Source organism: Myxine glutinosa, chromosome 5 (assembly GCF_964187855.1).
Source record: "Myxine glutinosa chromosome 5, kmMyxGlut1.1, whole genome shotgun sequence".
Taxonomy (NCBI): domain Eukaryota; kingdom Metazoa; phylum Chordata; class Myxini; order Myxiniformes; family Myxinidae; genus Myxine; species Myxine glutinosa.
In genome coordinates, this window is record NC_136265.1 from 96,680,065 (window position 1) to 96,704,895 (window position 24,831).

At 42.3% G+C, this 24,831-nt stretch overlaps 1 protein-coding gene across 5 annotated transcripts; it reads left to right on the top strand.

Annotated features, from left to right (window-relative positions):
• The first annotated feature begins 2,271 nt into the window (after positions 1 to 2,271).
• On the top strand, positions 2,272 to 21,825 carry LOC137412153 (uncharacterized). 5 transcript variants are annotated; one of them, XM_068097428.2, is made up of 5 exons: positions 2,363 to 2,479; positions 6,357 to 6,453; positions 6,544 to 6,738; positions 11,876 to 11,986; positions 16,556 to 21,825. In XM_068097428.2, the coding sequence occupies exons 3-5, from the start codon at positions 6,555 to 6,557 to the stop codon at positions 18,145 to 18,147; spliced, it is 1,887 nt and encodes a 628-aa protein (XP_067953529.2). In that variant the 5' UTR covers positions 2,363 to 2,479; positions 6,357 to 6,453; positions 6,544 to 6,554; the 3' UTR covers positions 18,148 to 21,825. The 5 variants fall into 5 exon arrangements, with proteins under 5 accessions (XP_067953531.2, XP_067953529.2, XP_067953532.2 ...); XM_068097429.2 differs by having other exon boundaries at positions 2,368 to 2,479; positions 6,367 to 6,453; XM_068097430.2 differs by lacking the exon at positions 6,357 to 6,453 and having other exon boundaries at positions 2,272 to 2,479.
• The last annotated feature ends 3,006 nt before the right edge of the window (positions 21,826 to 24,831 follow it).

Genomic DNA, 24,831 nt, shown 5'->3' on the forward strand with positions numbered 1-24,831 from the left:
TCTGCCCCCCGCCATCCCCCTCCCATGCCTCCTGCCCCCAAGCCCTCTCCCTCCCACACTTCTCCCTGCTCTCAAATGTTGTGGTTGTGCTTCCCCTTCTCTCCCCATCTTGTCTTCCGCTCCCTCTTTTTGTGTGTTTTGTTTGTCTGGTTGATTTGTTTGTGAAATAAATGTTAGCTCTTTCACGAGCCTCGATTCAGTATACAAAAAAAAAGAAAAAAAAAGGGTAATTTGGGTCGTCTTTGGGGTGTTTTGGGGTCTTCAGGGGCTTTTGGGTCTTTAGGGTTTTTTCTTTCCTCTGGGTCTTTGGGGTCTATTGTGTCTTGCAGATATTTTGGGTCTTCGGGGTCTTTTGGGTTGTTGGGATTTTTGGGTCTTAAGGGTCTTTTGGTTCCTCCGAGTCTTTAAGATATTTTGGGTCTTCGGGATGTTTTAGGTTTTTGGGTCTTGCGGATGTTTTTTGGGGTCTTCGGGTGCTTTGGGTCTTCAGGGTCTTTTGGTTCTTCAGGGTGTTTTGGTTCGTCAGGGTGTTTTAGGTCTTCAGGGTCTTTTGGATCCTCAGGGTATTTTGGGTCATCGGGGTCTTTTGGGTCTTCAAGGGTATTTTGGGTCTGCGGGGGTCTTGTTGGTCTTAAGGGTCTTGGGGGATTTAAAGGGTCGTCAAAGGTCTGAGGAGTCTCAGCAGTCTAAACATAATTAAAAGTTCACGGACTGTGTTTTGGGTGTTCATTACCTTCGCAAAAGCGGAAGGTTATGTTTTGATCGCTGTGTATTTATTTGTATGTCTGTGTGTGTGTGTGTATGTTATTCGCATAACTCAAAAAGTATTCAACCGAATTGCATGAAATTTGGTGGGATGATTGGTTATTATACGGGACACATTTGATTAGATTTTGGGAGCAATCGGGTCAAAGGTCAAGGTCAAGGTCACGAAAAGGTCAAAATCGTATTTTTACCAAGTACAGAACAGTAGCTGCGGCGAAGGTATGCGCTCTACCGAGTGCCCGTTCTAGTTTTATTTGAAGAAGAAGACGTTTAGGTAGCACATAAACAAACAAATGAAAAATCACTCATAGAGCGACACTTGGCAAAAGAGAACAAAGCAAAATGGCACTCAGTAGATCATCCTTTTGACCTCACAAATAATTGGTGGTTGAATTCAGTTAGCTGATAGGAAAATCCTATTCAAATTTCAAGTCGATCGGATGAAAATTGAGGATTTTGAAATTTGGAAAAAGTGGTTGACCTTTGGTCTTTGTTGATCTTTTGGCCTATTCTGATTTCAAAATTAGTTGTTGGTTGAATTCAGTTAGCTGATATGAAAATCCTATTCAAATTTCAAGTCAATCGGATGAAAATTGAGGATTTTAGACATTTGAAAAAAAAGTGGTTAACCTTTGGCCTATGTTGACCATTTGGCCAATGTTTATCTCAAAAATAGTTCGTGCTTCAATTCAGTTCACTGATATGAAAATCCCATTCAAATTTCAAGTCAATCAAATGAAAATTGAGGATTTTTCAAATTTGAAATTGTTGTTGACCTTTGGCCTATGTTGACCTTTTGGCCGATGCTGATCATAAAAATAGTTGGTGGTTGAATTCAGTTAGCCGATATGTAAATCCGATTGAAATTTCAAATCAATCGGATGAAATTTGAGGATTTTAGAATTTGAAAAAAAGTGGTTGACCTTTGGCCTATGTTGACCTTTCGGCCTACGCTGATTTCAAAAATAGTTGTTGGTTTAATTCAGTTAACTGATATGTAAATCCTATTCAAATTTCAAGTCAATCGGATGAAAATTTAGGATTTAAGAAATTCGAAAAAAAGTGGTTGACCTTCGGCCTATGTTGACCTTTTGGCCTATGCTGATCTCAAAAATAGTTTGTGGTTGAATTCAGTTAGCTTATATGAAAATCCTATTCAAATTTCAAGTCAATTGGATGAAAATTGAGGATTTTAGAAATTTGAAATTGTTGACCTTTGACCTATATTGACCTTTTGACCTCAAAAATATATAGGAATTTGTCGGCCCACGAACTCTATCATTTGGTGAAGTTTCATGAAGATCGGTTTAAAATTGTGACCTGTAGGCAAGTATTGCTGACTGAGAAACACACAAACCGGAGTCCAGAGAAAGGTATCTGGTCGTGTGACCATCGTACAGCACCGATAAACAACAACAACCTTTCTGTGACGATGAACTCGCAAAATACATACGGGGGTGTATGTTCTAGCTTGGCTTGTCGAATCGTCTTTTTCCTCGTTTTCTCAGCGAAGGATTATTTTGTATAAAACGCTTTTCAACAAAGTTTTAAGCCGGAAACAATGCTTTGGTAATGTACTCTCGTGGGGTGAGAGAACGTAATATATTTGATAGAAGAAGAAGAAGAATCGTTCCATTCGTTCGTGGGTCCGGGTCTCGGGCCAGAAATAGCGAAAGAAACATTTCACAAAGCGATTTGTGAATCACTGAATGTGGTAAGTGTTGTGGAGATTTCGGGTTTTAAAACATATTCCTGAAGAGAACTAAATGTGGTGGTACAGATGATGACATGTTTGTTAAATATATTTACATTCTCTACTCTTTGGACCGAAGTTCAATTGTACGAGACACGGGGACGCTGAATGACGCTGTTACGTGATGACGTCATCAATGAAACCCCTGAATGTGGAATCTGATATTTGATCTTTTGAAGGGGAGTAAATGTAAAACGGGTAATCTGAGGTAAACCAAGGGAGATGAGGTGAGATAAAGATGCGTGGAACATGTAAACTGAAAAACAACAAAATGGTGAAGAAGTAAATACAGTTTGGAAACTTTATGGGAGACCAAGCTCAGGCATGAAACTATAGCGCTGGGGTGGTGGGGGTGGGGGGGGGGGCTGGGGGTCGCCCCCCAGGAATTTTTTTAATTGATCGTCAGAAACGGCATTTCGTGCGTTCTTGGAAGTTTCTGCAGTTCCTTACGTTCTTCTCTGGTCAAACACAGTTCAGCAGATTGGCGATGACTGATGGTCAGATAGAGGAACTGGTGAAACGACTTGCCCAGCTGTTCCTTCTGCTATCCATTTTTTTTAATTGATCGTCAGAAACGGCATTTCGTGCGTTCTTGGAAGTTTCTGCAGTTCCTTACGTTCTTCTCTGGTCAAACACAGTTCAGCAGATTGGCGATGACTGATGGTCAGATAGAGGAACTGGTGAAACGACTTGCCCAGCTGTTCCTTCTGCTATCCATTGATGAATTTTGTAGGTGTGTGTGTGTGTGTGTGTGTGTGTGTGTGTGTGTGTGTGTGTGTGTGTGTGTGTGTGTGTGTGTGTCGTGTGTGTGTGTGTGTATGTGTGTATGTGTGTGTGTGTGTGGTGTGCATGCGTGCGGCGTGTTTTTGTGTAGTTCTACTGGAGCTTTCTGATATGGAATTTCTGATTTGTGTAGTTCTCGCGAAATGATTGTTATGATCTCCTGAGTTAATTAGGCTAATTAACTACAAAGAATCCAGAAGAATTTCCATGTTTCTAAACGCACGCCATGTTAAGCCAAGGTGTATAGAGCAGCTTAATAATAATAGGGGCTGGTCAAAGCCCGGCACCACCATGCGCCGAGGTTGTGAAGCTCAAGGTAGGGGGTTCTCCCCACAAAGCCCGGCACCACCATGCGCCGAGGTTGTGAAGCTCAAGGTAGGGGGTTCTCCCCACAAATCACGGCACCACCATGCGCCGAGGTTGTGAAGCTCAAGGCAGGGGGTTTCTCCCCACAAATCACGGCACCACCATGCGCCGAGGTTGTGAAGCTCAAGGCAGGGGGTTTCTCCCCACAAATCACGGCACCACCATGCGCCGAGGTTGTGAAGCTCAAGGCAGGGGGTTTCTCCCCACAAATCACGGCACCACCATGCGCCGAGGTTGTGAAGCTCAAGGCAGGGGGTTTCTCCCCACAAATCACGGCACCACCATGCGCCGAGGTTGTGAAGCTCAAGGCAGGGGGTTTCTCCCCACAAATCACGGCACCACCATGCGCCGAGGTTGTGAAGCTCAAGGCAGGGGGTTTCTCCCCACAAAGCCCGGCACCACCATGCGCCGAGGTTATGAAGCTCAAGGCAGGGGGTTCTCCCCACAAAGCCCGGCACCGCCATGCGCTGAGGTTGTGAAGCTCAAGGCAGGGGGTTCTCCCCACAAAGCCCGGCACCACCATGCGCCGAGGTTGTGAAGCTCAAGGTAGGGGTTTCCCCCCACAAAGCCCGGCATCGCCATGCGCCCAGGTTGTGAAGCTCAAGGTAGGGGGTTCTCCACACAAAGCCCGGCACCGCCATGCGCCCAGGTTGTGAAGCTCAAGGTAGGGGGTTCTCCCCACAAAGCCCGGCACCGCCATGCGCCCAGGTTGTGAAGCTCAAGGTAGGGGGTTCTCCCCACAAAGCCCGGCACCGCCATGCGCCCAGGTTGTGAAGCTCCAGGCAGGGGGTTCTCCCCACAATGAGATCAGATCGGACAGCGGAATGTGAATTATTTTATTAATGGTAAATTTTGCTATTTTAGAATAGACGGCGCTTGTGTTTCTGAATGAAAATGTCACAGACATCATGTGGGGATATAATATGGTGACATCATGGTGTATGTTCATGAGGGCCAGAGATGCCATCCGACTTTCTCCCATGGAATATCTTAGGAAGGTCTTCAGACGACGCAGGCAAGAAAATGAGCGTTCGGCCTCACAGGAGCCTACAGGGAGGGTGCACCCAATATGGAGTAGGTCTTTGATGGGTGGAAATTCGTCTACATCTACTGCGCAGAAACAATCCATGAATGTGCTTGGAAGCGAGTTGTTGGGCGGCCTCCTCCAAAACATCTGCAGTCTGGAAGCTCATTTATCAGTCCTGCTCCATGTTATCAGTTCCATGTCGTTTTTCCAACGCAATATCTTCTGATGTATTGCTGGAATGTCGCAGGTGTCGGCGATTATTGCAGATGGCATCAGCACAAACAGATCGCTACCTTCCCGATTTTCAGCACAGAACCGGGTGTCCATTTCCTGGCTGAGGTGGTCGAGAAATGGAATGGACATGTTTCTGAGGTCGAAGAGCAAGGGAGTAATGGCGGCAGTGTTTGGACGATGGATTTGTCGTTTTACAACTCTCGGCATTGTGACGTCACCTCCGACAGATTCTATCATGGCCTCAGCGTGATCGAACCACAGAGAGAATTCAGTTTCAGCATTTGACCAGAGTTGAGTGAGCACGTCCTTCTTGTCGTCAATCATAGAGTTTGCCTCCAGCACATCCACACCGTTGTGTTGCAGAGGGGGGTGGGGATGGGGGGGGGGGGTGCGCACCCCTGCACCCTCCTCCTGGATCGTAGGTGGACTTGTCGTGTGCACCCCCTCCCCCCCCTCCCCCCCTGAATCCGCCGCTGATGGCCAGACGGAAGCCAAACAGTTCAATCTTGGTTTCCTCAGACCACAGAATCTTGTTTCTCACAATCTGAGAGCCCTTTAGGTGCTTTTTTGCAAACTCCAAGCGGGCTTTCATGTGTCTTTCACTGAGGAGAGGCTTCGGTCCGGCCACTCTGCCATAAAGCCCAGATCAGTGGAGTGTTGCAGTGATGGTTGTCCTTCTGGAAGTTTCTCCCATCTCCACACAGGATCTCTGGAGCTCAGTCAGTGTGACCATCGGGTTCTTGGTCACCTCTCTTACCAAGACTCTTCTCCCTCGATTGCTCAGTTTGGCCGGGCGGCCAGCTCGAGGAAGAGTCCAGGTTGTTCCAAACTTCTTCCATTTAAGAATTATGGAGGCCACTGTGCTCTTGGGAACCTTCAATGCAGCAGAATTTTTTTGTAGGCTTCCCCAGATCTGTGCCTCGACACAATCCTGTCTCTGAGCTCTGCAGGCAGTTCCTTCGACCTCATGGCTTGGTTTTTGCTCTGATATGCATTGTCACTTGTGAGACCTTATATAGACAGTTGTGTGCCTCTCCAAATCATGTCCAATCAATTGAATTTACCACAGGTGGACTCCAATCAGGGTGTGGAAACATCTCAAAGATGATCAAGAGAAATGGGAGGCACCTGAACTAAATTTCAAGTGTCATCGCAAAGGATCTGAATACTTATGTCAATGTGATATTTCAGTTTTTACTTTTTCATAAATTTGCAAAACTTTCTAAAATCCTGTTTTCTCTTTGTCATTATGGGAAATTATGGGGTATTGAGTGTAGATTGATGAGGGAAAAACATGAATTTAAACGATTTCAGCATCAGGCTGCAACATAACAAAATGTGAAAAAAGTGAAGGGGTCTGAATACTTTCTGAATGCACTGTATTTTTTGTATATGTTTGTATGCATTGATACATTGTAACGGTCGCAGGTTTTTGCAGAGGGGGCGTATGGTGTGCGTACGTGTATGGTGAAACTTCAATGTACTGCAACTGATTTTGGCAGAGGATAAGGCCTCAAGTACAGAGGTACTTCACATATAGGTACTTTGTAAGATCAAGGTACTCAGAGTGGGAGCAAACATCAGGAAGAGTGGTATGTTTTTTGCTTCTCCAAAGGTTCACCCACCATGTACACTCAAGATGGCTGTGGGAAGGATCCCTGTCATGTGCAGCTGGAATCGGAACAGCCGACTGTGCTCGTTTGTGGACAGAAGGTTGAGGAGCTGGAAGGATCTCCTGAGATTCTGCAGATAAAAATAGAGGATGTGAACTCCTTTGGTCTGGACGAGGTGCAAAGCGACCAGACGAATGGTGAGATGTGTGATGGACATCACTTCTGATGATGGGATCTGTGTTTGTTTAGTGCACGGTTTTTTATTTTGTGTTTTAGTGGGGGGGGGGGGGGGAGGGGGGGCCTATGTACTCAATTTCAAGTTCGTGTGCAGTTCATGTTAATTTTGGGCAACCACTAGAAATGTATTCTACTGGGTCATACTAATCGGAAAAATGATGTCGCCATTTTTTTTGTTGACCTTTAGTGACCTTGGCTCAAGGTCAAAGTTCAAACGTCATTACAGTGACCATACTTCATCCAAAGTATATCAACCTGGGTACCAAAATGTGGCAAATTTCACAAGAAACATTGGTTATGACATTTGTTTCGTCATTTGACCTTTCGTTTTTTTGCAATATGCAAATGAGCTAATTCGAGACAAAAATATGCATAATTAGCATACCCTATTAAACATATATCCCGGTTATACATATAATGGCGAGTACATCCCGTCTCCAGAAAATGTTAATTGTTAGTAATTAATCACAAATGTATCCTGGGTCCGATTAGATGACTGATGTTGTCAATATTCTTGTGACTCTTCCGAGCAACTGCAGACCAATCAGCCTTCTCCCAATTATCAGCAAAGTCATGGAATCCATCATTGCTTCAGATATGAAATCTTTCCTCTTCTCCAATGGCTTGATGTCTGACCATCAATTTGGTTTCAGACCAGGTCACTCTACTCCGGACATGCTGCTTCTGCTTTCTCAACAATGGATGGAGGTCCTCAACGCCAAACAGGAAATTAGAGCTGTCTCCCTTGACATTTCACGTGCCTTCGATATGGTCTGGCACCCCGCTCTGCTCACCAAACTCTCCTCCTTTGGTATCCATGGAAATCTCCACGCATGGCTGGCGGACTTCCTCTCGAGTCATAGTCAACGTGTGGCCCTGAATGGGGTTCTCTCATCTCCTCTTCCTGTTCAGGCTGGAGTTCCCTAAGGCAGTGTTCTGGGCCCTGTGCTTTTTCTGGTCTTCATCAATGATCTCTCTGACTCTCTTGAAAATCCTCTCTATCTCTTTGCTGACGACTCTACTCTCTGTCGCTCCATTCCTCATCCCTCAGATCGGCAGTCTGCAGCCTCCTCACTCTCTGCAGACCTGGACAAAATCACAGACTGGGCAAACAAGTGGAACATGTCTTTCAATCCTGACAAATCTCACACTCTTACTATGTCTCTCCGAAAAGACCGACTGGACAACCCTCCCATCCACTTTCTGAATAATCCTCTCCAAGAAGTTCTGTCACTCAAGCTTTTGGGTCTCACTATCTGCCATGATCTTTCCTGGGAAAACCACATTTCAAATCTGGCCTCCAAAGCCAGTCGCCGACTGGGCATCCTCCGTCGTGCGAAGTCCTTCCTTGGTACACCTGAGCTCCTCACCACTTACAAGGCTTTCATCCGCAGCTCTATGGAATACTGCTCTCCCCTCTGGTCTGGTGCTCCTGCCTCACACTTAGCTCGTCTTCACGCTGTTGAAACCAAGGCGTTCAGAATCATTGGAATCTCCCGCGCGATGAAGCTAACTCCAAGGGCCGTTCACTCACTCACCGCAGGCAGGTTGGTGGTCTTTCCATCTTCTACCGACTCCTCTCTGGCCTTGCCCCCCCCCCCCAGCTCTCTCTGGGCGCTGTCCCCCAAATATTCCTACAGGTCGCACAAGATCTGCCTGCAACCCTCATGGTTAAACTGCCAAAATCAAAACTCTCTGCTCACCTTCACTCCTTCATGCCTCTTTTCTCCCGCCTCTGGAACAAACTCCCTCACTCTATTCAATCCCACTCCACCCTCCAGGTCTTTAAAACAGCTGTTCACCACCATCTCTTATCTTCCCCCATCCAAAACGTTTATCTTTTCTACCCCCGCTAATTTCACCCAAAATCCTACACTTTTTTTTTTTTTTTGATATACCAACTGCTGTCCTGGAAGTCCTTGGTCCCCTTGTGTTTTATACCTTTCGCCCCCCCCCCCCTTCCCACGCCACCTCCCCCCAAGCCCTCTCCCTCCCACACTTCTCCCTGCTCTCAAATGTTGTGTTTGTGTGCTTCCCCTTCTTTCCCCATCTTGTCTTCCGCTCCCTCTTTTTATATATTTTGTTTGCCTGGTTGATTTGTTTGTGAAATAAATGTTAGCTCTTTCAGGAGCCTCGATTCAGTATACAAAAAAAACCCAAAAAAAAAAAAAAAAAAAAAAAAACCTTGAACTAAGGTCAAAGTTCAAAGAGCATATTTTGGCCTCAATGCTGCATCACCATGATTGTGTTCCTATGTGCATCTAATGGTTATTGTTGACACACATTGTAAAATTGATTTTACAAGCAAAGTGATTTGGACATCTGCCAGAATCAATTTTGTGTTTTTAGGCAAAAAATTAAATGTTAAAAAATACCAACAATGGCTAAAAACCCAACCAACATGAGCAAATGGGCACGATGAATCAACAGTATAAGGAAAAGCATTGGGAACTTGAATCAAAAAATCAATATTCTAGACATCCGACTTATTTTGCTTGATCGCATCACATGGTTAAAATGACATTTGACATTTCACCTTGGGTCAAGGTAAGTAAAGTCAAGCAAATGTCAAAGGTCAGTTAATATCAAGAACATGTCAACAGAAAACAATAAGCAACATATTTTTCCAGTTTAGGATCCAGCACAACACATTTGAGATGGTAACCAATGATTGGCATTCAATAATAATGCGAAGTGAGGGGATTTACGTGTATGGTGAAGACTATATGTTAATTATGCATATTTTTTCTCTAATTAGGTCATTTGCTTATTAATTTGCATATTGCAAACATTTTTTGAGGGCAAATGACAAAACAAATGTCATAATCAATGTTCCTTGTGAAATTTGCCACATTTTGGTACCAAGGTCGATATACTTTGAATGAAGTATGGTCACTGTAATGACGTTTGAACTTTGACCTTGAGTCAAGGTCACTAAAGGTCAACAGAAAAAATGGCGACATCATTTTTCCGATTTCCCAGTAGAATACATTTATAGTGGTTGCCCAAAATTAACATGAACTGCACACGAACTTGAAATTGAGTACATAGGCCCAACTATTTACATTATAGAGGCTCGTGGACGACAGAGCAGAGTGGAAGGGAATACAATGGAATGGGGGGAAACAACAACAACAGCAGAGTAGAAGTGAAAGTGATATGAATGGGAGGGGATTGAAATAGAATGAAACACAAGAGGAAGGAAAAAGGGAAAATGAAAGAAAAAATTAATAAACCAAACAAAAAATTAATTAATTAATAAACCAACCTACAACTAAGTAAAGAGGTGAGGGAAATGGGGAAATATCACAATGACCTGGAAAAAGGGAATGCTTTAGAATGGGGTCATTTGGGGTGGAAAATATCATGGTTTTGGATGGGGGACAATCTGAGATGTGGTGAACAGCCGTGTTGAAAACCCCAATGCTACCAGTCCACATCAGATGCTGTGCTGGTTTCATAACTTAATGGTTTATTGTCAGCGACAGCTTAGAGTTAGACGGAACAATGTTCTGTGGAGGCACCCAGGTCCTTCAATCTTCGTTTGTTGTGCAACCCATGGCTCTTGGTTTGCAGCATTGTCGAGATTTGAACTCCGGCTCGGTAGCTCAAAGACGTGTGTGCATAACTCGAAGGTATCTTGCAAGTCCAGTCCTTCAATACAATTATTGTCCATCAACACATGATTTTTCCAAGCCCACTCCGAAGCTTTTCTCCACTTTCTGACTCTTTTGAGCTTTTCCACTCCCCTTATCATCTTCACATGTCTTAGCTTTCCATTCTCTGCATTTGTCCATCTGTTAACCTGCCACACTCTGCCGTTTAGTTTTCAATGAGGGCTGACTTTTGAGACAAAAAAAAGAACTAGTCACACATTGGATCAGAATTGTGTGTAATTTGACAATGCAGGCTGGGAGAAAAAAGAATTCTGCCTTCTCTATTTTGTTGGTTGTGATTTTGGGTGGTGGTGAAATTCCCACTGAAGTTGTGGTCGGATAGGAAGCATATTGTAACATTGAGGTAGTTTATACAGAGCTTAATGCTTTGATATCGCAATGTTTTGACACAACGCTATTCCCGTGGGGAAATGTTTTATTTTCTCTAATCAAGGAAAACCTCAAATCGATGATTTTAATTCAATATTTATATTTATTCAGCTATTTTTAGCCGCGTCGCAGACGCTGGTCATAGAGTGCCCTCTGTTGTTGTTCTTGTTCTTCTTGTTCTTCTTCTTGTTCTTGTTGTTCTTGCAGAGAAGACAAAACCTCAAAGCTCCACCCATTCTGGGAACCATAGCTCCACCCATTGTGGGAGAGGCTTCATATAAACAAATATCCACCATTTTATTAACTCGCATAGCTTTGAGGCCTGTTTTGTAGGCCCGTGGTGTCTTGCTCTCTCACACAGTTTTCTTTCAAATCAAATTCGATATATCATTTCATTTTTCACAGTCGCTAACATAGTTTTAGGCTCGGTTGAAAAAAAACGGGAAGAAAATCCGATGAAAGTTGCCCTTTATAGAACGAAATGAATTCTCAAAGGCCTGTAACTTCAAGTCCATTGAGATTTTTTTTTTTAAATTTCGGCATGGTCAGTCATACACCGCCCGAAATAACAGACAGGAAAATGCCGAGATATTTTAAAAATTCGTCCATTTGATGACAATCGTCACGATGAAATATTTAATTTATACGTCGTCACAATAATGTGGAGAGAGGAGCATAGCTTCGTTCACGTGTCGCCACACACGGGAAATTGCCGAGATATATTTTTTTTCAATCGCGGCATGGTCAGTCATACACCGCCTGAAATAACAGACGGGAAAATGCCGAGGTATATTAAAAATTCGTCGCCACACACGGGAAATTGCCGAGATATATTTTCACTTTGCACAAAAATAACATCAAGTAATCGAATCAATAGGAATGTCCTGTGCCTATAACATCGACGTTATAGGCACAGCTGCATCTAGGCATTGTGTAACATCGACGTGGCTTTTGCTCTAATTAAAACTTTTTGTACTTGTTAGAGTATGAAAACAGCTGTGCATGTGACACGTTACTGCCTGTATTTATTAAAGGTCGTTATTTTTTTCAGATTTATTTGTGAAAGTGGAAGTGAAAACTGAGCACGGCATTGATGTTCACCTGGATCCACCAGAACCAAATGGCTCTGAAGATTCCTTCTTTGAGAATCATCTCCATGAAGGTTTCTGTCAATGTCTATACATTTTGCTTGGGACAGATTAGTGATGAACTCTGGTGTTGAGGAACAAAACCCTATGTTTTGATTTCCTTGCTTTAAGAAGTAACCATGACAGTAGATTAATTTCTCCAACATAAATTCTCCCCTTCATAACTAAGTGAAAGATTTGAACCAACAATAATGTAACCTTGTTATATTCTCTTATCCTCAAGTTAGTGGGGGGGCCTATGTACTCAATTTCAAGTTCGTGTGCAGTTCATGTTAATTTTGGGCAATTAAATGTATTCTACTGGGTCCTACTAATCGGAGAAATGATTTCACCATTTTTTACTGTTGACCTTTAGTGACCTTGACTCAAGGTCAAAGTTCAAACGTCATTACAGTGACCATACTTCATCCAAAGCATATCAACCTGGGTACCAAAATGTGGCAAATTTCACAAGGAACATTGGTTATGACATTTGTTTCGTCATTTGACCTTTCGTTTTTTTGCAATATGCAAATGAGCTAATTCGAGACAAAAATATGCATAATTAGCAAACCCTATAAAAACATATATCCCGGTTATACATATAATGGCGAGTACATCCCGTCTCCAGAAAATGTTAATTGTTAGTAATTAATCACAAATGTATCCTGGGTCTTATTAGCTGACTGATGTTGTCAATATTCTTGTGACTCTTGTGACCTTGAACTAAGGTCAAAGTTCAAAGAGCATATTTTGGCCACAATTCTGCATTACCTTGTTGAGGATATAACATTGTGCTTTGTTGGCTTCCAAGTCTGTTTCTATAACATTTTCCAGTCTGCGGCTAATCTCAGGGAATTCTCCATCTCCATACTGCCCACGTTTGTGAACAAAACTCAAAAACCTTGAATATGATTCAGATTCTGGCTCTGTTACAAGTCCATCACTTCACATCACATCACAAGAAAATCCAGTTTCACACAGATACGTGGTCGCAAAAGGCACGAGCACAGCGAGAGCCTTCCTAGCTAGTACAGGAAATGTTTCCAGCTGAGACGCACAAAAGTGCTCCAGATGACCCTCGGTGGTTTCAGAGAAAATTTGTCGGGGTAGATGGAGGAATCCCATAGTAAAGATAGGATTGCATAGTTATAGCATGGACCGTGGACGCATTTCCTCAATGTATTTAAGGAGGGAAACTGTAGCTTAAGATTATTTATGTCTTCACACGAGGGGTGAAGCTGTTTTAACTAGGTAGGGATTAAAGTTAGTTTTCCCCAGTATGTGATATGCCCTCTGTGGCCTTTCCCTATGTTTTCACCTCAACCACAAGGCCAGCCATGCAAAGCTTCCATTAAACCACAACAACCATCCATCCACTGAATGCCGACAGAGCCCGAACATTGCCGATCGGACTAAGCTCCGCCTCCAAAAGAGCAGAGCCGGCAGGCCATGCCCCCAAAGTTCATGATTGGTCATGGAGATATGGGGTGGTTCGATGGAGCTCAGCCATTGGTGGGTGTGATGTCAGCAAGAGAAGGTGCGAGAGAGAAACTGACGTTGGTGAAGGAGCTGGTTTTTCTTTTCTGGGGGTCTGCGAGGAACGCTTTTGCCGAGTCGGCAGGATTTTGAGGGGGTTTCGGATACCGCTGGGCTCGTGGTGGACTGGGGTCCACGTTGTGCTTCCCCGGACAGCAGAGGGACACGAAAGAGGACCACCCTCACAACTCACCTCACGTTTATGGCGCGGTGGAGCACGACTTTGCGGCCATCTTTTGCGCTTCCCGCGTGATGGCATCGAGGTTCAACGACCACCAGCGTGAAAGAAAGCCATTTGGGACCAGAGCTGAGTGCGGGACAGCTAAAGGGATTTTATTTTATTTCATTTGTTCCCTTGGTGTATGTATTTGAGTCTGCGGTGAGGTACCCCAGTAAGAATTTTAGTTTTAACTTCAACTTTTATTTTGACACTTTCCTATTACATTTATTTTCATGAAATCATAAGTGTTGAATTTCTTTGTCATGCCTATTTGTGGTGGTTTCGGATTAAACCCGTGTGCTCTGTTCAGGTAAGCGCTTCGCATCTTTCCATCTCGCGCGTGACAAACCAACTGCCAATTTCGGCTGCTCGCCTCGGAATTAAAGGCTGTATTGGTTATCTGTCATCGGTGATCTCGATCGCTGGCACCACGACAATATTCTCCATGGGGAGTCCCTCCCATGTTTATCGTTTGACATTGATTCGTCAAGCGTTTGCAAAGAAAACCATTTTTACAGAAAAAATATTTTGACTCGGACACACACACATTGCCTCAAACAGGGAACCATGATTGTCATGGGGCCCGCAAGGCTAACCCCCGCTCTAGCGGGGAAAATGGCCTTAAAACGATCATTCATATTCATTCATTCATTCATTCACACACACACACACACACCACACACCACACACACCACACACACACCACACACAGGCATTGCAATAGTCACATCCCCTTCGGAGCGAGACTAATTAGATATCTAACTGAGGCTGTCTTATGTGTTGAGTGAGTCATCCTGGCTCTTTTTCCATTACCACGACAGCATCACCAAATTTGTTATGCTCAACATTCCACCATGTGAAAACACTTTATAGGTCAAACTTTCCGAATTACCAAATTGCTGTTTCCATGGCAACTATTGTTTATTTGGATTTTGCAAATATTGTGCTGTGCATGACATCTTTCTTGTTACTTGCAAAATCAAAGATTCTCAAGTATATTGCTTGGTCTGTTCTGTTATTAGTCTCCTACCGGTTTCACCGGAGGGGTCCATAAGTTTACTCTCAATCTGTCTGTCCGTTTGTCCATCCGTCCATCCCACTTGTGGATTTTCAGACTTTTTCCCCATACCCTTGAACATATTCAACTGAAACTTGGTAGTTGGTACGTGGCTTTATTATGATAAGTTGCAGACCAAGTTGGAGTTTGAAGACGTTTCGTAAATTTTGCAGAGTTATGCCCTTTTTGGACTTCGAAAATATCACATCGGTAGGGGACATGTATTGCAAAGCAATTCTTAAGCTTGTTCTGTCTGTTTGTCTTTGTGACTTGATGTTTAAGTATATTGGTCGGTATTGTGCGGTTACTTCGCAAAAAAAAAATTATTTGACAAATAATGTTGATCACTCCGGTTTGTGTGTGTGTTTGTGTGTGTGTGTATTTGTTTGTGTGTTTGTTTGTCTGTACGCTCACTTATACTTGCCTACAGGTCACACACAATTTTAAACGGAACTTCATGAAACTTCACCAAATGGTAGAGTTCATGGTCCGACAAATTCCTATATATTTTTGAGGTCAAAAGGTCAAAAGGTCAACATAGGCCAAAGGTAAACCACTTTTTTTTCAAATTTCTAAAATCCTCAATTTTCATCCGATTGATTTGAAATTTGAGTAGGATTTACATATCGGCTAACTGAATTCAACCACTAACTATTTTTGAGATCGGCATCGGCCAAAAGGTCAACATAGGCCAAAGGTCAACCACTTTGTTTTGAATTTCTAAAATCCTCAATTTTCATCCGATTGATTTGGAATTTGAATAGGATTTACATATCTGGACACTGAATTCAACCACCAAATATTTTTGAGGTCAAAAGGTCAAACGTCAACTCAAGGTCAAATTTCTAAAATCATCAATTTACATCGAAAAAAATAGTCAGTTGTTTACCCGAGCTATGATTAAGACCGTCAATTTTAATCTCGATGAAATGGATAATTTGATATCTCCTTGGAAACTTTTTTTTGAAGGGGGGTGGGGGGGGGGGGGCGGGGTTGGAGAGGGAAAGGTGGATTTTGCACGCATCATGCCCTGCATGATGTCTTTCTTGTTTGTATGTCAATCACCTGCAGGTCACATTCTTATTCCAATCTTCATGAAACTTCATCACCTGGTAGAGGGAGTGACAAGCTGGAATTCTGCCTATTGTGTGGGAAGTCGATAGGTGAATCGGTTAAAGGCCAATCTCGCATAAATCATCAATTTTCAACTGATTCACATGACATGCATATATATATATAAGATAGATTGTGGTTGACCTTTGGCCTATGTTGACCTTTTGGCCGATGCCGATCTCAAAAATAGTTAGTGGTTGAATTCAGTTAGCCGATATGTAAATCCTACTCAAATTTCAAATCAATCGGATGAAAATTGAGGATTTTAGAAATTTGAAAAATAAGTGGTTGACCTTTGGCCTATGTTGACCTTTTGACCTTTTGACCTCAAAAATATATAGGAATTTGTCGGACCATGAACTCTACCAATGTATGTTGGGAGGAGCTATATATATATATATATATATATATATATATATATATAGATATATATGTAAATATAAAAATGAAAAACACAGTCCTTGAAGCTGTCCATAAACTTGTGTGATTACATGTCTGCTTGCATGGATCGGCTCGCTTCCTCACCATATTTCGCTTCAGAGACACAGGCTTGTTTTCATTGAGGATGACTGTAATACATATGTAATGTTTGCCTTGCGTACATTTGTCAAAATGATACTACGTGTATTGAACAAATTAAGACTTATCACAGGTCGTGTGATGTTGTATTTACAGGTAAATCAACTGGATCTACAAGGGAGACTGCACCAACTCTTATGAATGGCGCAGACACACGCCCGCAGGACTCGCAAACTGAAATAAACAGAAGGACTTTTTACAAAGAAGACAAACCCAATAATGTAATGCTTGCACAGAATAATTTTCACAAGACCCGCAAAGGAAAGAAATGTGAACATCCATACAAATGCACAGTTTGTGGAAAAACATTCATTTGGCCATTCCAATTAAAAACACACATGGGAATTCACAACGGAGAACACCCATACAAATGCACAAATTGTGGAAAATATTTTACAAGGTGGTCGAGCCTTCGCCAACACCTGATGATCCACAGTGGGAAGTCCCCATATAAATGCTCAATTTGTGCAAAATCTTTTAACCAGTCATCCAACCTTAAAACGCACATGAGAACTCATAATGGAGAACGTCCATACAAATGCTCAATTTGTGGAAAATCTTTTAATCAATCGACTCACCTTAAAACACACATGAAAATTCATGATGAAGAACGCCGATACAAATGCACCAGTTGTGGAAAATCATTCAATCGGTCTTGCAACCTTAAATCACACGTGAGAATTCACAATGGTGAGCGCCCATACAAGTGCCCAGTTTGTGGTAAATCTTGTAATCAGTCATCCACCCTTAAAAAGCACATGAGAATTCACAATACAGAACGCCCATACAAATGCTCAGTTTGTGGAAAGTCTTGTAATCAGTCATACACCCTTAAAACACACATGAGAATTCACAATGGAGAACGTCCATACAAATGCTCATGTTGTGGAAAATCTTTTCATCGGTCTAACACACTCAAAACACACATGAGAATTCACAATGGAGAATGCCCCTACAAATGCTCATGTTGTGGAAAATCTTTTAACCAGTCATCCAACCTTAAAACTCACATGAGAACTCATAATGGAGAACGTCCATACAAATGCTCAACTTGTGGAAAATCTTTTAATCAATCAAATCACCTTAAAACGCACATGACACTTCATGATACAGAATGCCCATTCAAATGCAAAAGTTGTGAAAAATCTTTTAAGCGGTCAGCCATACTTAAAACACACATGAGAATTCACCATGGAGAACTCCCATACAAATGCTCAGTTTGTGGAAAATCTTGCAATCAATCATCCACTCTTAAAACACACATGACAATTTGCAATGGAGAACTCCCATACAAATGCTCAGTTTGTGGAAAATCTTGTAATCATTCATCCACTCTTAAAACACACATGAGAATTCACAATGGTGAACGCCCATACAAATGCTCAGTTTGTGGAAAATCTTTTAGTCGCTCATCCAACCTTAAAAGACACATGACAATTCACAATGGAGAACGCTCATACAAATGCTCAGTTTGTGGAGCATCTTTTAGTCACTCATCCAACCTCAAAAGACACATGATTATTCACAATGGAGAACGCTCATACAAATGCTCAAGTTGTGAAAAATATTTTAATTGGCCATCCACCCTTAAAATACACATGGGAATTCACAACGAAGAACGTCCCAACAAATGCTCTATGTGTGTAAAATCTTGTGATCAGCCATACACCCTGAAAACACTCATTTGAACTCATAATTAAGAACGTCCATACAAATGCTCAACTTGTGGAAAATCTTTTAGTCGATCAACTCTCCTTAACATGCACATGAGAACTCATAATGGCGAACACTCAAACTAATGTTCAATTTGTGAAAAATCTTTTAATCAATCAACTCGCCTTAAAACGCACATGACAATTCACGATACAGAATGCCCATTCAAATGCACAAGTTGTGGAAAATATTTTAAGCCGTCAGCCATACTTAAAACACACGTGATAATTCACAATGGAGAACTCCCATACAAATGCTCAGTTTGTGGAAAATCTTGTAATCAGTCATCCACTCTTAAAACACACATGAGAATTCACAATGGTGAACACCCGCACAAATGCTCAGTTTGTGGAAAATCTTTTAGTCACTCATCCAACCTTAAGAGACACATGACCATTCACAATGGAGAACGCTCATACAAATGCTCAAGTTGTGGAAAATGTTTTAATTGGCCATCCACCCTTAAAATACACATGAGAATTCACAATGAAGAATGTCCTTACAAATGCTCGATGTGTGGACAATCTTGTGATCAGTCATGCACCCTTAAAACACTCATTTGAACTCATAATTGAGAACGTCCATACAAATGCTCAACTTATGGAAAATCTTTTAGTCGGGCAACTCTCCTTTAAATGCACATGAGAACTCGTAATGGTGAACGCTCAAACTAATGTTCAATTTGTGCAACATCTTTTAACCAGTCGTCTAACCTTAAAACATACTTTTTTTTTTGTTTTTTTTGTTTTTTGTACACAACATCGAGGCTCATGAAAGAGCTAACATTAATCACACAAAAAGTCAAACCGACACATAAAACACAAAATAAAGGGAGCGGTAGACAAGATGGGGAGAGAGGGGGATGGACGCAAGCACAACATTTGAGAGCAGGGACATCGAGATAACTGTGGGAGGGAGAGGGCTTGGGGGGAGTTGGGAGAGGTATAAAGCATATGGACACTGCAAGGACTTCCAGGAAAGAAGTTGGAATTTCCAAAAAGTGGATCTGGGGTTAATTAGCGGGGGTAGAAAAGATCAAGGTTTTGGATGGGGGAAGATAAGAGATGGTGGTGAACAGCTGTTTTAAAGACCCAGAGGGAGGAGTGGGATTGAAGGGAGTGGGGGAGTTTGTTCCAGAGGTGGGAGAAAAGGGGAATGAAAGAGCAAAGGTGAGCAGAGAGTCTTGATTTTGGCAGTTTAACCATAAGAGGGTTGCTGGCAGATCTTGTGCGACCTGTCGGAATATTTGGGGGACAGAGCACAGAGAGAGCTGGGGGAGCAAGGCCGGAGAGGAGTCGGTAGAAGACAGAAAGACCACCAACCTGCCTGCAGTGAGTGAGTGAAAGGCCCTCGGTGTTAGCTTCATCGCAGGAGATTCCAATGATTCTGAAAGCTTTGGATTCAACAGCGTTAAGCCGAGCGAGGTGTGAGGCAGGAGCACCGGCCCAGAGGGGGAAAACAGTATTCCATTGAGCTGTGGATGAAAGCCTTGTATGTGGTGAGGAGCTCAGGTGTGCCAAGGAAGGACTTCGCACGATGGAGGATGCCCAGTCGGCGACTGGCTTTGGAGGCCAGCTTGGAAATGTGGTTTTCCCAAGAAAGATCATGGCAGATAGTGAGACCCAAAAGCTTGAGCGACAGAACTTCTTGGAGAGGATTGTTGAGAAAGTAGATGAGAGGGTTTTCCAGTCGGTCATTTCGGAGAGAACTCACATGAGAACTCATAATGCAGAATGTCCAATGTCCATACAAATGCTCAACTTGTGGAAAATATTTTAGTCATTCAGCTCACCATAAAACACACATTAAAATTCACAATAGAGAACGCTCATAGAAATGCACCAATTGTGGATGATCTTTGAATCGGTCATATCACCTTAAATCGCACATGATATTCCACAATGGAGATTATCAAACAAATGCTCAAGTTGTGAAAGATATTTTAAGTGGTCATCCTCCCTTAAAGCACACATGAGAATTCCTGATGGAGAACACCCGTTCAAATGCACAAATTCTGCAAAATCCTTCATTCATTCCTCCACCCTAAAACACACACGTCATAATTCACAATGACGAGTGCCCATAGAAATGTAAATTGTGTGAAAAGCTTTTTATTCGGTCATCTAACTTGAAAAGATAATAACTCACAATTGGGAAAAGAATATTGCAAACAAGGAGAATGTCCAAATGTATGCGAAAATTTGTTGAAAATCCTTCATAATTTTATGCGAGCTCATGACACACAAAGTCACATGAGCGAATATGCACAATGATGCATAATTTGCGGAAAATCTTTCACTTAATCATCCCAACTTAAAACGCATGAGAAGTAATAATGATGAGCTCTCGTGCAATTGTACAATTTATGGAAAATCCTTCATGCAATCAGCCCACCTTGAAACGCAGGAAAATTCACAATGGTGAATGCTGATACAAATGTAGAGTTTGTGAAAATATTTTATTCCATCAGGCAATCTTAAAATGCACATGAGAAATTAGTATGGCTTTTGATCACCCTGAGCAGAGAACCTTAAGGATGTACCTGCCACATCCTCTGGCCTAATAAGATATCCAACAAAGACTTGGATGAAAAACAGGTTCCCACAGCATTGCCCTTGAAATTAAATGTTGCCGCCTCCAACGGCTTGGCCACATGCTTAAAATGTCCCCTGACCGAATCCCCAATGTTGCTTTGGGACGGACAACGCCAGGAAGGAGGAAACCAGGCAGGCCAAAAACAACTTGGCGAAGGACTATGGTTGCTGATCTGGAGGAGATGGGTTTATCATGGCGTGAGGCACAGAATGTAACTCAGGATAGAGATAAATAGCAAAAGCTTGTAGCAGCCTTATGTCCCATTGGGACGACGATAAGTAAGTAAGTTAAGCTCGCACAATTGCACAATTTGTGCAAAATCTTTCATGCAATAAACCCACCTTGAAACAGGGGAATTCACAATGGTGAATGCCGATGCAAATGTGCAGTTTGTGAAAATATTTTAGTCCATCAGGCAATCTTAAAATGCACATGAAAAATCAGTATAGCTTTTGATCACACTGAGTAGAGACCTTTTGGATGTGCAGCCCTGTGGGGATTTACTTTACGAGTTGAAGGGCCCGTCTACGACTGGAAGTAAAAGCACTTAATTACTGTTCTTCTCAATGGGATCATACATCCATGTTCTGTCGTAGTTGCATTATTTAATTATTTTTTGGAAAAAAAAAATTGTGCACATATATCTTCACAATTTAATTCTCAGTTACGTTTCTCCAAAGAAGTCATGTACTGTTCTCATTTTAATTTATTTGAAAGGCAATCCCTGGAGGTTTAGATACACATATACATACATACATACACACATACACGTATGCTACAATTCCATGATAGTATGATGATGATGTTTGGCACAACTCCGCTGAGTGCCATCAGTGTCCCCTATCAAGAAGTTAGCATCCTGTGGGGAAAGCCACGTGATTGGCTGCAACCAAAGATCTCCCAAAAATGGTGAACCCTCTTTAATGGAGGACACACTTTTGAATTCAGACTTAGCAAGAAAAATGAAAAGGAACACAGATCCCTCCAATTGGAAAATATTTTCAACAAGATATTGAATTGTCATGAAAATGCTTGTTTGAATAAAGTAACTTCTTACAGCAATGGCCACACCGATTTATTTAAGAGTAAAATAACATGTTACTGAAGGAACAAATCTGATAACAGCTGTCACTCTGATGTGCTCTCAGCACGAAGGAGCATGCTGTCGCATTTGAATTTATTTTCGTTGAATATTCCATGATACCTTTCTTAAAACTTGGCCTTTCATGTGTTGGTAGTCTGGTAACATTGCATAGTTGGAGAGAGCAATGATCCCAATAATTGTGAGGAAATTTACATTTGGAGGAACATGCAATTGCAAAGGTTTCTCCAAGGTGTTTCTCTGGACACCTGGTGTCACTCTGCTCTACTTGTCAAGGTCTGTGTCTGGACATGAGGCCACATTATTTTCTGGCATATGATATTCATGCATGCAATCAGCATTTTGCTCGAAGCACCATCCTTTATGACTCCTCGGATAGCCTATAGAGATATGCACACTGGGGTTTGAGATGTCTGGCCTTTGTTTGAATCTCAGCCCAGCTACAAACTGGTTTTTCACATGCAGGGGATACATCAATATGTGCGCCATCTTTTGGATGGAGGTAAAGCTGGATGTCATGTCTGGTAGACGTAAAAGATTCCATGGTGTCTTTTTCGAAGATTGGTTGAGTTATCATGGGCACATTGAACAAATTCCAAATACCTGCTCACTCAGTTGAGTGACCTGCCGTGGAGTGGCGACCCGCCCAGGATTGTAATACTGGCCAAGAAACTGTGTTGTCATCATCACTGTGTAGAGAATGCTGCATGGTGATGAGTATTCTTCCATCTCCAATCCCATTGGAATTGTGAGTTCCCCGGAGCCAAGAAAATCTTTCATTCCAAGAAATTGTCACCTTGCCTCTTTGAAAGGATTGAGTCCATTTTGAGTCCTTTTTGCTCCAAAAGAATGACTTCCAAAGCTAAGGCAACCATTCCGTATTTGCTCATCCACTGTTATCAATTGCTACCTGCAGTGTTTTACCGATTTTTATTCGTGTCTTCTTGTGTTTATATTTTGTTATTGTACACCGCTCCTTTCCTTTTCCATCCCCAAGCGCTGCAGGACGCGCGCTGAAAGGGAGCCCTCAGTTTTCACTCCGGTGTCTTTCTTTCTTTTAGTCAGGGAATATTATCAGAAATCTGGGAAATCTGGGAACAAATTCCTTACCAAGAAATTTCTTCACCAATGTGTTTGTAAGGGTGTCCAGGAACACATTTCAAAAAGTTTAAATTCAAGTCCCCTAGGGGAACCCGTGACAGGGGTCAACAGGGGTCAATTACCTTTTTTAAGATCAAATTTTTCTTATATTTACATTCTGGGTCACAGTATCCGACAGGAAGCATCAAAATTATTCAAAGTAGGCTCATTTTAAAGCTAAGAACATAACTGACATGGTGATACCTAAAACAAATCAATATGTTAAAAAGTTTACACAATTTTGAGCAAAAGAAATTATTTTTTGGTCATTTTTGGGGTAAAAATTAACTTTTCTGGTCTACAATTCGTCTTCTAGGTAGATACCCCTTCATTTCATTTTTCTGAAAGTTTCCAGCAAACTGCCCAAGATATGCAGCCTTAATGTATTATAAGTAAAACATTCTGGTATTTATAAAATTGAAACTATGAAAGGTCACTGACCTTTATTGTTTTCCCTTATTGTAACATAAATTGTAATAACCGTTACTGGGAATCCGGAATCGGTTTACCATCGGTTCGTCCGCTTTCGTGTAAGGGTTTAAATCGATACTGCTCCACAATGTCAAATACCTCAGGAGACGAGGTCTGAGTCTTCTCCAGACTCTACATCATCAGGGATACAGTTCATACATGTAATGCCTGTACAACTTCCGCATGCTGAGATACACTTGACACCATTCTTCTTGCAGTTGCACCGCCGGTTGCTGCAATCTCCAGCACAATTGCAGGTCGTGAACCGGAGCAGCTCCTCAGGAGTCATGGGGTCTACTGTTGGAACTGGCTCATAACCACGAACCCCTACCGTCCATCCATAGTCACTGGGGTCCAAAGACATGCTCTGCAGCAGCATCCAGTCCCGGGTTTGGAGATAGGCACGGAGAGAATGCTGTGCAGCTGTACCCTCTGTTGGAGGTAGAGTCTCTGGTTTGATCAGCCCGGCCGCCGCCTTCCGCGAGAACATGTTGTATCGAATTGCACCCAAAGTAGTACCTGGTTCATGGTAAATGTGCTGGAAAATCGCAATACCAGCCCCGATCACCACGTCCTTAGTAGCCCGTACGTCAAGGAAGATGTCCATATGTTCATCAATGTCCCCTGCACAAAACCTGTCAAATAGAGGCGTTTTCCCGTGGCCCCCGATTGCAGAAACCGTATCACAACCGGTGAAGGCGTGAGTAAAGAGCAGGTACCGCCTCTGTCTTTCAGAGAGAGCTTCTCGGATCCTCCTGACATCGTAAGAGCCCTTCGATGTGGTTAAGAAGAGTGGATGGTTGGTGCTTGAGCTATGGTGTACCAGCATTATCAGCACGTCCGCGTCTTCCGCCCGCACCTGAAAATAGAATAAGATATGAGCAAAGCGTCTTGAATTTTGCAAACACGGTGAACTTAGCAATTGAAAAGTTATTTAACTATGCTACTCTTCTTTTCTGAGGATAAATGCACTTTCATAACAATGTGGCACATCAAAATACAATTGACGTTACAAAAATGACGATCATGTGTTTACTGATGCCCAGTGCAGCACAACATTTGCATTTGCCAAATTAAAAAAAAAAAAACATTGCCTCTTCTTTTTTTATTCAACTCAGTTAATTAGTTTTATATGTGCCAATGTCAAGGTTTTTTTGTTTTGTTTTATCAACACAGAAACAAATCAAAAGTAATCGTAGTTGATGTAAGTAAAATACCTACACAAAATTTTACTGACCTCAACAGAGTCATCTGTAGCAGCAGCCAGTGCCGCTCTCACAATCGAAGTGTCAGCATCATTGTCACACTGCTCCACGGTGATCTGACATTTCCGGAATGTTGAAGAGAGGAG